The sequence below is a fragment of the Pteronotus mesoamericanus genome, unplaced genomic scaffold (genome assembly GCF_021234165.1).
Source record: "Pteronotus mesoamericanus isolate MK-2021 breed Mesoamerican mustached bat unplaced genomic scaffold, CSHL_Meso_final contig_163, whole genome shotgun sequence".
In the NCBI taxonomy this organism is placed as follows: Eukaryota; Metazoa; Chordata; class Mammalia; order Chiroptera; family Mormoopidae; genus Pteronotus; species Pteronotus mesoamericanus.
The window spans coordinates 20,348,260-20,363,152 of NW_026555064.1; the positions used below are offsets into that span (position 1 = coordinate 20,348,260).

A 14,893-nucleotide genomic window follows, 5' to 3' on the forward strand; every position below is an offset into this window, starting at 1 on the left:
ACATGCTGTCTGAACCCTTCACCTGTGTGTCCCTTGCAGTTTATTGGACCAGATTCCCGAGATGTTCGCCGACTCCAACGAGAACGAGACCGTCTTTGCCCCGGTCGTGCAGGCCGGCATGGAGGCGCTGAAGGTGAGCCGTGGCCCCACCCGGGCCCGCAGGTGCAGGGTGACAGCTGACGTGCGTCCGCAGGAGGAAGGTCGCCTGCGGTGACGCGGGTGGGCAGCTGGAGGCCGCCCGGACGCCCAGGGAGCTCAGGAGGGCGCGGCCCTGCCCACGGGTGGGTGGCTCCCCGCGGCGCCCGCAGGCCAGCCCTGGTTCTGCCAGCGTTTCCTGTCGAGCTCCTCCCTTTGGCTTTTCTGTGAACTTTATATCATCTATTTAAAAATATTTCAGCAGTATCTGAGCTACCAGATCTGAAGAGGAACCCCTGCTCCCTTTCCCGGGGGACACGAGGGTCGGGGGCAGGCGGGAGGGCCGCCAGGATGCGGGAAGTGCTGGGCTCTGGGAGGCGGGTTGGGGCCTCGCCTGCTTCTGAGGCCCTGCACTGCGGGGCAGACGGGACTCGAATGCGAGACGCGGCGTCATTAACTGCGCGCTCAGCAATCGTGAGGGGCAGCAAAGCGTCCTGCGGGAGGCCCAGGGTGGGGGGCTGCCGCCAGTGAGCCCCCACCTGAGGGCGTTACAAGCAGCCAGCACAGGAGTCTCGCCTTCCGGGGACAGGCAGTGGGGCCCCCGAGAGAACTTCAAAGTGAAGACGTTAGAACCGGCTCCCCGTTAGAGTTAGAGCTTGACTTCCTGTCAGAGATGCCGCGTCCAATCCATAGCCAATCAGCGGTGATAAGCTTGAAGCAAAGAGAACAGACAGCCACTAACACAAAGTGTGTGCTTGTTGTCACCAAGATGGAGTGGGCCGACCTGGCCCCCGTCGGGCGCGCCTCTCAGAAGGCCTCGAACCAGGCGGCCGGACCGCCACGCTCGCTGCGGGGCCTGCTTCTGCGTCGCCAGCTCCCTGTGTCTGGTGTCCCTACCCCCCGAGTCTTTCAGACCCTGGCCCCCAGCACTCAGCTGCGTGTGAGCCTCTGGCCCGGCCTGCGCGAGGTCCCGCCGGGGGCCTGGGAGCCCGGGAGCCGGGAGCCGGGACTGGCAGGAGAACAGAGAGGGCCCTTAGTGGGGGATTTGTCTTTAAATAATTTGTACACATGCCTGGGTTTGATTCAGGAAGTTACAGCGTAGCCTTCCGTCCACTCCACAAGGGTGTGTGGGGTCGCCAGGGGGGAGCGGCGGGCCCTGCGGCGCGTGGACAAGCACCGAGCAGGACAGCCCGGTCCTTCCCCCCGGGGGGGCCTGCAGACTAGAGAAGAGAGTAGGGGACCTGAAGCTGCAATGCAGCGTCTCAGATTCTAGAACAGTCGTAGCTGCAGAGTGGGGCGGGGCAGGGGCGGCCAGCTCTGTCCAGGCACCGAGAGCCCGCTCTCGGGACAGACGTGGCCCGGAAGGCCGAGCAAGGGGGCTCCAGCCGCCCTCAGCCCGCTCGCCTCCGTAACGGGGGCGACACTTGTCACTCGCCTCGGGCCACGCTCAGGTGGCACGGTTGGACTTTGGTAAGGAGGTGAATTCTGTAGAGCCACAGAGCACGCGAAGCTGTGGGAGCTTTTTCGTTTGTTGGCACTTACAAAATACCATACGAGTGTGTGATGGACGAAGTTATAAACCCAAAATTCATAACCATTTTATAAGGAAGAAAGAAAGAAATACGGCTTTTAAAAAGGACTGAACTTCCTTTTTTTAACAGATCCTGATTTTTTTCTTTAGTGTTTTACACCATAGGTAATGTTAACAAGGCAGTGTTGTGTGTTTAATTATGATTATTGCCTTGTGCTGGGTCACTGAATTCTCTCAGCACTATTTATGTTGTTACTAGTTTTCTGTAATATTTTATGCAGCTGAGGCTTGGAGACCTTAAGTAACTCGCCCAGGGTCACTCAGCTAACGGAGTGGCTGGGATTCCAACCCACACCCTGAACTACAGTGGAATAAAATGGCAGCCTTTCCGGGAGCAGAGAGGATCTGAATGCACAGAGCGCTGATTCCAGCGAAGCCCTCGGGAGAACTGGGGGGCCAGGCAGGAGGAGCTGGGGAGAAGATGGAGTTTTTGAAAAGTGTATACCTTTTCTGCTACTTGAATTAACACAGACAAAAGGTACTTTTATAGTAATAACAGTGAGAGAAATGAAAAGAGTAGCTCTAGAATTTCCAACTTTTTAGCAGGCCATGGTGAGTTTTTACTGCGAATTGTACCTGGGTTTGGTCTTTGGAACTAACACGCCTTTCCCGGACAGCGACGCGTGCCTTCCCCGCGCGGGGCGCCCGCCGCAGGCCCCTGCCTGGCTGCGCGTCGGTGCTGCTCACGACCGGCTCGGCAAACACGAGGCTGGGCGCGGGCCCCTGGGCACTCCCGGAACGCGTTGGAGCGTCACTCAGCATGACACATTAGGACAGGCCAGCCTTGAGTTCCCGGCGTGTCTTACGGAAGCACCCTCAAACCCAAGTGCCTTGTTAGTAGTAGTAAATAGCCCACCAGATACCTGCCAGCTGCCCCGGGCGCAGCTCCAGGCCAAGGGGAGGAGGCGGGGCGGGGGCGGGGGCTCCAGGCGCAGGGGACGGCGCGCCAAGGCACGGAGGCGTGTAGGGCCCTTGGCGCAGCCCAAGAACGCCAGGAGCCTCCCGTGCGGGGGTGCGGGGCTGGGGACGTTGGAGCTGAGCCCGGAGGGACAGGCTGTACAGGCCCAGAGCTGCCCTTTGCTGGCAAACTGCGCGTCCTGCCGTCCCCGTGCGCACAAAGGGGGGACAGGGTGCGAGGTAACCGTGGGGGCAGGTGAGATGCACGCTGTTCTTGGCTCAGAGGAAGTGCTCATACTTTAAGTTGTTTTCCGATCCCTTTAAAGCAGAACTTCCCCTCCCAAGGCACTTCCTGTGACTTTGTTCACTTAGGCCGCAGAGTGTCCCGGGAAGCTGTTCATCTTCCACTCCTCCTTGCCCACGGCAGAGGCTCCCGGGAAGCTCAAGAACAGAGACGACAAGAAGCTGATTAACACGGACAAAGAGAAGGTGGGGGAACAGCTGCCCTCGGAAGGGCCCGAGCGGAGGCGCCTCGGGGGAAGGGAAGAGGGCACCTGCGCTTTGTGTGTGTGTATGGGGGGGGGGGTCCATGAAAATCCAGGACATTGGGTATTATAGCAATACTTAGACTTGCCAACAGCTAGAGAAGCTTTCTATTTCTAGAAAACGGCTGCATGAAGTGCAGCTACATTAAAAGAGTGTCTCTGACTGGCCTCCTGAGTCACCCAGGGACGGGGTGTCAGGGACGGGGACCCGTCGTAGGGGTGCAGGACCGGGGCGTGAGGAGAGAAGTAAGGGCAGAGGGAAGGTGCAGGCCACTCCCTGTGACTGCCCCCCTGAGGGGAAGCTGCCTCCGCTCACAGGCAGGGCGACTGGGCCGGGACACGGGCCTCGCCCGGGTCGGCCTCCCCCAGAGCGGCTTCTCGGAGCTGTCAGAGGGCCCAGGGTCGGGCAGGCGGGTGCAGGCAGGTGCGTGGCCCACAGGCCGGAGCCCGAGCAGTCTGCTGCAGTCTGCTTCTCCGGCCAGGGTGCGGCTCGGACACGATTTCTTTTCTCTTAGAAAAAGTCAGTACAAGTTCTGTAGGAATGGGAAATTTAAACCAAACAGGTTTCGTGGTTTTCACTCTCCTTTTGTGCATCTCCTTCCTCAGATACTTTTCCAGCCCCAGAGCAGTGTCTACGACTCGCTGGCCAGGGACTGTGTGGCCCACGGCTGCTGCGTGACGCTCTTCCTCTTCCCCAGTCAGTACGTGGACGTGGCCTCCCTGGGCCTCGTGCCGCAGCTCACGGGAGGGACCCTCTACAAGTACAACAAGTTCCAGGTAGAGCCCCGCGTGTTCCCTGGGGGTTCCGCGGCTTTGCCCTGGCGCTCAGGCCCGGGGTCAGAGCAGCCGCCTGTGTGCAGCTGACGGGGGGGTGAAAGGCCGGCGGGGGCGGCAGCTCTCCCAGCCCTGAGCCTCGCAGCCCACGGAGCTCGGAGTTGAACATCCGTGGTGGGAAAACACACGGCCCGGCAGAGGTGAGGCCGGCCTGAGTGTGGTTGGCAGGGTGGTAGTATGCCTGTCATAATCTATAGTTTTAATTGGAATAGGTCACCTCAAGTGTCATGTGAGTGTGGTCTTGTTATGGTACAGAATTGCACGCTTATGATTTTGTAATAGAAAAGGGGCGTTATTTGTGCCGGACCCTGTGTATTGCATATAAAATCTTACGTTCGGTAAATGTGAGAGATTGTTTTTAGAGTGGCCGTCCACGTGTTCTAAGTGCTACAATCTGGGGGCCAGTTCATCCTACCCAGCCGCTCCCGGCCCGAGGCGCGAGGGAGGGAAGGGCGAGGCCGTGCGCACCGTGATGGCCAGGTCTGCGGGCCGGTGGCCGTGGTCGCCCTCCCTGTGACAGCAGACACACCAGGCACAGGGCGGGGGGCGCAGTCACGAGCTTTTTCTGGGGACGCCGGCACCGTGAAAACTTGGCCTGTTGAGGGGCAGGCAATGTGCCGCCGCGTCCCCAGAAAGAGGGCACGGAAGAAGCTGAGCCGTGCCGGGCCCTCCCCAGCCCGCCAGTGAGACGAGGCTCCTGCCCTCACCGGCGCGGAAGGGCCGGGGCGCCGCTGGTCCCCGTGCCCGGCGTGGGAGCGCGGGGCGGGCCACCGGGCGACAGGCGTCAGTCCTCGTCTGCTCGTGCTCTGTTTCCTGTCGATGATCGCTTTTCATCGTCTGGCCATGTCTATATTGTAAACTGCTGAAGGGATAAGACCAAAGATTGCAAATGAAATAAAATAAAAAAAGCGTTAAGAACTCTTAAGATTTCTGGATAAAGTAGGTTTTAATGAAGATTTTTTAAAAAATGAGTCTTGTTATTTGAAGTGTTTTACTGCCCTCTGGTGGGCATCGGTTGTATTTTATCTTTGCAGTTACACTTGGACAGCCAACAATTTTTGAACGACCTCAGAAATGATATCGAGAAGAAGATAGGATTTGATGCCATAATGCGGGTCCGCACCAGCACAGGTAGCCTTCGTGTAGCTGCTTGTCAGGTCTCTGTGGCATAACCGTCCCTCTCCAAATGGCCAACGAGGAGAACAGCGGCAAAATGAGGAGAAGCAAAACGCCCCCTTTTCCTTCGTCCTTAGGTTTCAGAGCCACCGACTTCTTCGGCGGGATCTACATGAACAACACCACGGACGTGGAGATGGCAGCCGTCGACTGTGACAAGGCGGTGACGGTGGAGTTCAAGCACGACGACAAGCTCGGGGAGGACAGCGGAGCCCTGATCCAGGTGACCTGCGCGGAGTCCCGCCCTCTGCTCTTTAGTGCGTTGCCCGCAGTGATCGGCAGGGAGACCAAAGGGCCACCGGCCGCGCTAGGCTCCCCACGGAAGAAATGCAGCTCTTCCTCGCGAGGCGGAGGTCATCAGACCGGGGCGCTGTGCCGTGGGTTCTCCGTGCCCCATTCCCGCGCGGTGTTTCTGTGCGGTCGCACCTGCGTCAGTGCGTGCGGGCCGCGGCCTCGGGTCTGCGTCGCTGGGCGCCAGTGCTGGTGCTCTCAGGCCCCGCCCCCTGGCCCACCTCGTGCCCCTGCTGTGCGTCAGACACCGTGTCGAGCGTGGTGTGTTCTTAGCAAGAATGAACAGGATTTGCTTTGGAGTCAGTAAACTGGGGACTGTGAACTGAAGCGAGACAATTCTAACGGTCACAGTTTCCAGGCCCGAGCAGCCCCCTTCCAGAATGGGGAGAGGCTGGCATCATTGCGGGTGGTTACAGGGTTTCACTCTGGAAATGGGCAGATTGTCCCCAAGTGCAGCCCCAGGGGAGGGAGCTTGTGTGGGTCCCGAGAACACGTAGGCACGATGTCTGGGCCCGAACCCCTGGCCATAAAACATAAGCTGTGGGAAATGTTGCGGAAAGGTATCTGTGTGTGAACGGCCCCATTAAAACTCCAGCTCAAACTGGCGAAAAGCCACACAGAAACCCAGTCCACGGGTTGGTTGTCATTGCTTTTATGGCCGCCCAGCGGTTAGCGGTGACAGGCGGGGCTCTGCGGGGGACGGCCAGCACCCCTGCCGCCCACCGCGGCTCGTGGGCCTGCCCAGCAGGCGCGCGCTGGGGGCCGCTCACCGGAGGGCACGTGCCGCTGTTGCCCGCAGTGCGCCGTGCTGTACACCACCGTCGGGGGCCAGAGGAGGCTGCGCATCCACAACCTGGCGCTGAGCTGCAGCTCGCAGCTGGCCGACCTCTACAAGAGCTGCGAGACCGACGCCCTCATCAACTTCTTCGCCAAGTCAGGTGCGCTTCGGGCCTGGGGCGGGGGGGGGGCGGGCAGCGCGCCCGGCCTAGGATGGTGGTCCCTCTCATCCGCGGGGGCTTGCTCCCAGGGCCCCTGGGGAGGTCAGAATCTGCGGTGCTCAAGTCCCACATATAAAATGGCATAGGATCTGCCCACAGCCTACACACAACCCCTCGTAGACTTTACGTCCCTTCTAGGGGACTCGCAATGCTTAACACCGTGTAAGTGCTGGGTAAATAGTTGTTCTGTTGTTTTGTAAGGGAATAATGACAAGAAAGAGTCTGTGCATGTTCGCAACAGGCCCGGCCATTGTCGGCCTAACTTCACAGTGCATGTCAGCAACAGCACTGTTTTTTTTTTTTTTTTTTTAATTTTTTTGTTTTTAAATATTTTTGACCCATGGCTGGTTGAGTCCATGGACGTGGAACTGGCGAATATGTAGGGCCGACTGTAATTTGGTCAAGACTGTTAGCTAATCCAGTTTGTAGCAGACAAGCACTGTGGTGGTGCAGCCTTCCGGTGGGTAAATTCAGGAGTTATAAACGCAAAGGGTGAAGGGCCCAGTCAGCATGTCCAACTCTAGATTAACAAAGGGGCAGCTGAGTCAGGCCCCACCGCACCGTCCTACGTACAGTTCCCGTCCTGGTGATCCTGGGGCTCATTTCGGTGTGGGGGTTGCCCTCGGGCACATGGGCACGTTGGGTGAAGGCGGCTCCTACCGTAGACCAAGCCGCTCATCCAAGCCCTGGGAGCTGTGAACTGGCAGAGGCCGAAGGTGGAGTCTCTTTGCTTCTTTCCCACTCCCTCCCCCAAGTCCCAGTGGAGACTCTGCACTAAGGTTTAGAAGAGCAGCAATCCAGCCTGCAGGAATTCGGGGTGTCAGAAGACAGTAAGCCAGCCTTTCTTTCTGTGGGTGTTGACTTCCATTTCTAATACTCTGAGGAAGCACTGGGACCACTTATCTGCCTTTTGTGACTGGCAGGGCCATCACGCTCAGCCGGGAGTGGCATTAGCAAGTGACTTCAACACTTTCCTGCTCGTGGAGCTCGCTGCGCCATCTGAGGTCCTAGCAACTTGTTCCTTTTCAGGGTTTGACAGGATCCGTTTCTGAGCTAAAAGCTGCCCTTCCTTTGTTGTGTACAAACAGCTTTCAAAGCAGTTCTGCACCAGCCCACGAAGCTCATCCGGGAGATCCTGGTGAACCAGACCGCCCACATGCTGGCGTGCTACCGGAAGAACTGCGCCAGCCCCTCGGCCGCCAGCCAGGTGAGCCGCCGAGCGGGACGCAGCGCCCAAGCCTCTGCGCGCTCTCTACCAGGAAGCTCAGTACGCCAAAAGCGCGCGTGCGTGTGGGGTTGCCGGTGACTGCATCATGTGTGAACAGAGGGTGTTAGCACGTAAGCACTGTCATGACACACAGGGCTCTCCGTGGCTCTGAAGATGGGTATTTCCGAAACGGGCGTGCTTGACTACTTTCCAGAGGTAGCGACAAAGTTGACGTGAGCTCGTGGCAGTAATGACTTTATTCTGTACAAGCGTAAATATAATATATCAACATCAGAGCTCTTCATATTTTAGAAGTTAATGGGTATGAAGAGTTCCTGACGGGCTGTCTCTGGACACCACCCACTTCTTCGAATTTCAGGTGCTCCCTGCACTGACCCTCATTCCACTCTCCCTGCGTCCACCTCTCCTTCTGCGTGTCTCCTCCCGTTCATGCCCCGCCCCCCCCCAATCTGGCAAATCTGGACGTGGCTCTCAGTGGCTGCATGTGTTGTATTTCTGGGTGCAGGATTTGAATTAAAAGAAGGCAGGGGAAGCCTTCCTGGCTCATTCACCATCAAAGGGGACACTAAGCCAGTGAGCGGCCTAGAGCTTCCCGGGGCCGCGTGGCACTGCAGCGTGGCTGGGACCCGCGCCGCTGTCTTTGGATCAGGGCTCCCCTGGGCTGAGGGCATGTCCTGCAGCGGGTGCCGGGGAGAAGCGTCTCGCGCTGGAGGGAAACGTGGCACGAGCGCGCTCTGCTCTGAAGAGGCGTGCATTCCGCTGTCACCGCGGTCCTCTGGGAGGTCACTGTGAGGGGCGCCGCCCGCCCGCCCCACCGCAGGGCTGTTTGACACCCGCCTGCCCGGCCTGGGTGGATCCCCACCCCGCCCCCTGTCTCGCTGCATTGGGGGGCAGGGGTGGACCCCTAGTGTGAGGGTGCTGGGAGGAGCAGATCCCCACACAGCCCTGGGGAGATGTTCTTTCCAGCGCGGAGTCTGATAAGTGTACACTCCTCTTCATCATTGAAGTAGGAAGCTAAGAAATCGTGACTTTGCAGACCAGATGTTTCTATTTGAGAAGGATCATTATCTGCTGTGTACACTTCCGTTCTTGGTTGTTCCCTTGTCCACTGACCTCCTGCTCAATGGAAGGAAGCGGCCCTGATCAGACTTGATTCTCAGCCATTGTTATAAAACCATGTTGGGAGACGCTTGGGCCACACAGCGAGTCACCTGTGATCCTTCTGCCCTGCAGGCTGTGCTGCTGGCACGGCTGCGTCCTGTCGTTCCTTGGGGCCGTGGCGCCCTGTGTGCTCCGAGGCCGGGCGGGAGGGTGCCGGCAGGGTATACCGGGAGCGTAAAAAGAACTCCGGTGCTGACTGAGAAAGAAAAAGTAGAGTTTGTCTGGTGGGTCCGCTGTCTAAACTGGAAACCCAGGGGAAGGACACGTCCTGAACTCGGGAAGCGGACAGTGGCGGAGCAGGTCCGGAAGTCCTGCAGTTCCTCTTCTGTAACAGACGTGTGCGCACTACTCTGCACATCACAAATCAGTCGCCCATCGTCTCCTCGTAACGGCCCGCGGCCGAGGAATAGAGATGGCTGCGACTGCGCTGTCAGGCGAGGAAGCCGAGGGACAGAGTGTTGCCTGTTTGCCAAGAGTAGCACGTGGGATGGGGTGGGCGGGGCCGGGTCCCTGGGCCGGGCAGCCTCCCCGCAAGGGGCAGCCTCTCACCGACCTGCTGAGGGCGGCGGCTGCAGGGGGTCACACCGGTGCCCCCGGCCCACACCTGCTCTCTGCCAGGTTGGCACTGCGGCTGCCCGTTCTGTTCACGGCCTCCGAGTGGCGGTCCTGTCTTACTGAGAACGCGCGCCGGTCTCTGTCTTTCAGCTGATCCTGCCAGACTCCATGAAGGTCCTGCCCGTGTACATGAACTCGCTGCTGAAGAGCTTCGTGCTGCTCAGCAGGCCCGAGGTCCCCATCGACGAGCGGGCCTTCCAGAGGCAGCTGGTCATGGCCATGGGTGTGGCTGACTCCCAGCTCTTCTTCTACCCCCAACTCCTGCCCATAGTGAGCACGCGGTTTGTCCTCCTATGCACGGCGGGCTGCGTGGTGGGCGGGCAGTGGGGTGCCTGGAGCGAGCGAGCACGTGCAGGCGCAAGCGTATCAGGAGCCTGGGGCCCTAACTGAGCCGGCAGGTGGGCAGGTCAGCAGCGGGGCCACTCGAGCAGCCTCAGTGGCTGAAGAAACCCGCCCTGGTTTCTGCCTTGGCAGCCCAGGTTTCTGCTGTGGGCCCAGGACTGAGGGTGGTCCTGATAAGGTGGCGTCAGCTCACACCCCTTCTCTGCTCGGGACCCTCAGGATCACCCGCTCCCACCGCCCCAGCCCAGTGCTGCCTCTGGTCCCTCCCTCTTTCCCATCACCTGAGCCCACACCGGCCCTACCAGCCGCCTTGCTGATCCCGGGGACAGGCTCGGCCTGGGGCCTTGGCAGCGGCTGCCCCTCCCTCTGGAATGCTCTTCCTCCACCCCCCGCCCCCCCCACGGCTCCTTCTCCTGTCTCCCAGGGTCTCTACACAAAGGCCACCTTCTCAGCAGGCCTCCCTGGACTCTGCCCTCTGAGTCTTGTCCCAACCCCTCCACCAACACACCGCCTCCCACTCCCGGGTTCCCTGCACAGCACTTCACACCATCCGATGCTCTACACATGCTACTTGTGTGTAGTCTCTTCTCTCTCCCAAAACGCCATTAGCTGTGTACCTGGGAGGGATCACTGTCCAGTGTGTAGAATGGTACCTGGCATGCAGAAGGCGCTCACTAAATGGGCACAGGAGAGGAGGGAGGGGGGAGAGGAGGAAGAGGCGGGAGGGAGGGAGGAGGGCGGCGAGGCGGGTTCTGAGTCTCCCCTCCGCCCGCCCAGCACACGGTGGACGTCAAGAGCACAGCGGTGCCCCCTGCGGTGCGCTGCTCCGAGTCCCGCCTCTCGGAGGATGGAATATTCCTGCTCACCAACGGCCTGAACACGTTCCTGTGGCTGGGGGTCAGCAGCCCGCCGGAACTCATCCAAGGGATATTCAACGTGCCGTCTCTGGCCCACATCAACACACACATGGTAGGCGGTTCTCGTTGTTTTTTGTAGTACCGTACAAAAGGATTCTTGAATGTTTTTCTTCATGAGCAACTGTGTATGACAAACAAGAAAAAGCAGGGAATGTTCTGCGTAAGAAAAAAGGATTTCACATTTGACGGGCACCAATGAGCTGGGATAAACTCGTCTGCGGAGAGTATTAGATTGGGACAGAACTTGCCAGCGTTTCTTGAGGTTTACTGTGTGACAGTCGCTGTGCTCTAAACTCCTTAAATACAGCGTCTCATCTGCTTCTCGTCACCAGCCAGGGAGTCCCGCGGTCTGGGGACAGTCTCCCAGGCGGGCATGGCCGAGGCCGGACGTCCTCCCCGGGGCTCGGGCTCGCCCGGGGGTGAGCTGCCGGGTTGGCAGGGCAGAGATTTCTCACCAGACAGCGGACCGGTCAGGTTAACGAACTGCAGAATGAGGCCCTGTGAGAACACCTGCGTCGCCCCCGCTGCACCGTTACTGACGAGCGCCTGTGCTGGGAGGGACCGAATGCAGTGGACCCCAAGCGCACCAGGAGCGCCCGCAACAGCGTGTCGGGGAGCCGGCAGGGTTCCTCAGGAGCCCCAGCTGCAGGCGGGGCTGGGTGCACGGGCCGTGCTGGCTGCAGGCCCCCCAGCTCGCGCTGATGCCTGAGGCGCACAGCGGGGCTGGCCCACGACAGCCTGTCTTAGAGACCACGCGGGCAGGCCGGCTGACAGCCGCTCAGGCCCCGGTCCCTGGTTTGCAGACAGATATGTAGGCTGCGCCTTGGGTGCGGGGTGCAATTACAGTTCTGGGCTAGACACGCGCCCGCAGGGAAGACTGCATTTCCGTCATGAGTGTCAGACGTATGTTTTTAAAGGAGTTAAAGCTGCCCATACCCCGTTAAGAGACTTATTTTAAGAAGATGGAGATTTAGAAATGGTGAGATGTCTGCATGTGGTTGAAATTAAGGAGTGATTAGAAATCCAATTTTTAAAAAATCCAAAATTCAATGGACAAAGAACCACGAGTCTCAAGAACATTTCTGTGAAACCTAAAGCAGCGTCCTCTGCTTGCACAGTGCACGGACGACGTCACTTTGTGTGTCTGCTGCCACGTGTGCGCATGGGTGGCCCGCCTCCCCACCTCGCGGCCGCACGTGCTGGCTCGGGCTCCTTCAGAACAGGAACAAAAGAAAACGCCAAATGTTGCTTTCTCTGAGGAGCCAGGTGGCACTTGGAGCCGTAAGCAGGAAGCGCAACTACTGTGTGTTGCTTGTTGAATGAAAGAATCTGCAGTAACGTTGGAGGAGCCCCGTAGGAGGTGGACTGGGATATAAGCAGTGGATTTATGCTTTTTTTAAACAGCTGTGAAAACGTTGGCCGAGGTCACTCCCTGAGACGTGTGACTGTGGCCCGCTCTGTCTTGCCTTTGCCGCGGCTGCCTCACGCGGGGCCTGTTACTCTGGTAGCTTCGGCTGAGCAGTGGCCCTGGACGGCACCTGGACCCGGTCCGCACATCCCTGGGGCCGTGTGCAGCCGGACAGGTGTCGTTTGCGGACAATACCTGAATGCGCAGGGGAACCTGAGGGGCCACAGTCCCCTGGAGAAGCCACCACTGGGTTTTAGTGTAGGACGGTGGCGCTTGGGTGGCATCTCCCAAGCCTTGTGATGCCTCAGGGTCCCACACTGACCACTGTGGGGGCGAGCGCATCCCGGAACTGGCAGGGGGCTGGGCGTGGCCACAGCTGGGGGCCTTTGTGTTCGCAACTCAGCTCGATGGTGGGGATGCGAGCCTGGGAGGAGGAACGATTTTTTTCACATTTTTGATGTTTAGGGAAATGAACTAATCAATAGTCAAATATGTGGTTGAGAAGGGTGTTTCTGAACTTTAACATTCTAATCGTCTCCTTGCTGCTTCTCCCTAAATGCCATAAATTATACTAAAATGTTGCTTTTCTTCCTTGTAGACTGTACTGCCTGAGGTGGGAAACCCGTACTCTCAAACACTCAGAATTATAATGAGCATTATCCAACACAAGAGGCCATATTCAATGAAGGTAGGAGTGAGATTTTATTTTTTTCTTCATTTTCTGCATTTCATCACAGATGCATGTCCGACATTTTTATAAGATAGAAAACTCACACCAACCTCTGTGTATGTCTAGCTACTCGCCAGACACACATACACACAAACGGTGGTGGTCAGCGCGGCAGCCCCGGCGGCTTCAGCGGGACCGTTGGCTTCGTGACGCTAGGCCCCTCCCCTGTCTGGTGGCCGTGGGCAGCATCGCCCAGCTCTGAGATGACTTTTCCTTCGGTGCTTAGAAGTCTCATTCAAAGCATTTTTAAAATTTTATTTTTACAACTTAGATTTATGATCTCTGAGAAGTGCCGCTATCCTGGCCTCCTAAGGCCTTTGCGAGCCTTTTTCTTTTTTGAGTTTGAGGGAAAGAACTGAGAACGTCTCTAACTCAGGGAGATTAGGCCTTGTCGCCAAGTCCTGGCGACTCACCTGTCTTCCTTCTCAAGCTCAGCGCTGGAGTCTCCTGGGGCTGGGGATGCACAGGGACGATGGGCCATCCTGCCCGGGTGTAGCATGCCCCCCCGGGTGTGGGTGCCGCCTGCACAGGGCCCACACATCTGCACCTACGCGGCCAATTCAGTCATCTCCTCGGTCACCTCGTCTCCTCTGGTCCCCTCCCCTCACATGGGGGCCCCCTATGCTCGAACCTCCCCGGGGCCACATTTCCTACCGAAGCCTGTGCTCCCACGGGCTGTCTGCAGTGTGTGCGGCTTCTCACATAGCCGGCTGTGTGGGGCGCGTGGCACGTGGTCTCGGGTGGCTGTGGCCAGGCTGGGTGGCTCCAGGGTGCAGCCTTTCCCTGAGCACTCTGCTGGGGGCCCCCAGCGGTTGTGGGGGAGAGCACCCCCCGCCCCCCCATCCTATGGGCGATGGCACTTTCCCATGCCCTCCAAGGCCACACCCAGCAGACTATGTGACGTGGGCACATAGGAACTGGAGCTCCACTCAGAAAATGTCCGTAACCAGCTCGTTCGCTGCTCTTGTTTCCCAGCTCACGATCGTGAAGCAGCGAGAGCAGCCAGAGGTGGCCTTCCGGCAGCTCCTGGTGGAGGACAAGAGCCTGGACGGAGGGTCGTCCTATGTGGACTTCCTGTGCTGTGTGTACAAGGCCGTCTGTCAACTGCTCAACTGACGGCCGCCCCCCTCCAGCCCCTGCCCCGGGGGTCCTGCGGAGACTGCCCCCCTCCTTCTCGGTGCCTACTCTCCAGGTGACAGACAGCAGGCCGCTTCTGAGTTCTTTCCAAGCCGGCCTTCGCCACATCCCGCGGGTGCTCAGGTGTCAGGCCAGCGGAGGGCTCCCCCCGGGGGAGCGGACGGCTCCGGCAGCAGCTGCAGCCCCGCAGGCGGCCCCGCCCCTGTGGCCGAGGGCAGTTTACAGACTGTAAACACTCTCAGATCTTTCTTTGTGCTAGACGTATAAATTATTTTTCAAAATGTATAGATTTGGGATGAAAAGTTTTCTTGGTTCCTCTCCCATTTTCAGTGAGGGAAAAAAGGCTTAATTTTTACATTATATTTTTTAAAATCACATCACCTCACCAAACACATTTTTCAACTTCAGGTTTGCATAGCAGACTTTTAATGATCTCGGAATCTATTTGGTAGAACAATTTGGGTTCTACGTGTTTTTCATAATTACGTGTTGTATGTGTTCAAACTACTTTCCAGTTGTTTGTGTTGTCTCTGCAACTGTCTGTGCAAGCCTCTCAGCGGCTCCCTGTACAATTTGGAAGGCGCCCAGCTGTACATACGGATCTCAGCCGGTATCAATAAACCCCTTCCTGCACGTGCTTGGCCGGCGACTCGTGCTTTTGGCGCGTCGAGGCCGCGCTCCCCACGAGCGAGAGAGGCAGGGCGCCGTTGGGGACCGCACGGTCCCTGTCTGAGTGCTGGGGCAGGTGGAAGCGCGTGTCCCTGTTGCACCCCGGGGAGGCGGTGGGAGTGAGACTTCAGGGAGTGAGTTGGCTGACAAGTGACATTTGAGCTTATCGTTTAAGTTTTGCTTCGGAATTATTTTTATAAATACAGTATTCTTAACCAT

General features: G+C 58.4%; 1 protein-coding gene across 1 annotated transcript in view; it reads left to right on the plus strand.

The window, feature by feature from the left end:
* SEC24D (SEC24 homolog D, COPII coat complex component) overlaps positions 1–14,637 on the plus strand; it is a 51,211-nt gene extending 36,574 nt beyond the window's left edge. Inside the window, exons 13-23 of the mRNA XM_054563625.1 lie at positions 40–133; positions 2,996–3,112; positions 3,775–3,945; positions 5,037–5,133; positions 5,256–5,401; positions 6,269–6,407; positions 7,556–7,674; positions 9,562–9,741; positions 10,591–10,782; positions 12,737–12,826; positions 13,844–14,637. Coding sequence (XP_054419600.1) covers positions 40–133; positions 2,996–3,112; positions 3,775–3,945; positions 5,037–5,133; positions 5,256–5,401; positions 6,269–6,407; positions 7,556–7,674; positions 9,562–9,741; positions 10,591–10,782; positions 12,737–12,826; positions 13,844–13,984 — 1,486 coding nt within the window. The 3' untranslated portion in view covers positions 13,985–14,637. The remainder of the gene's footprint in view (positions 1–39; positions 134–2,995; positions 3,113–3,774; positions 3,946–5,036; positions 5,134–5,255; positions 5,402–6,268; positions 6,408–7,555; positions 7,675–9,561; positions 9,742–10,590; positions 10,783–12,736; positions 12,827–13,843) is intronic.
* Positions 14,638–14,893: the final 256 nt, after the last annotated feature.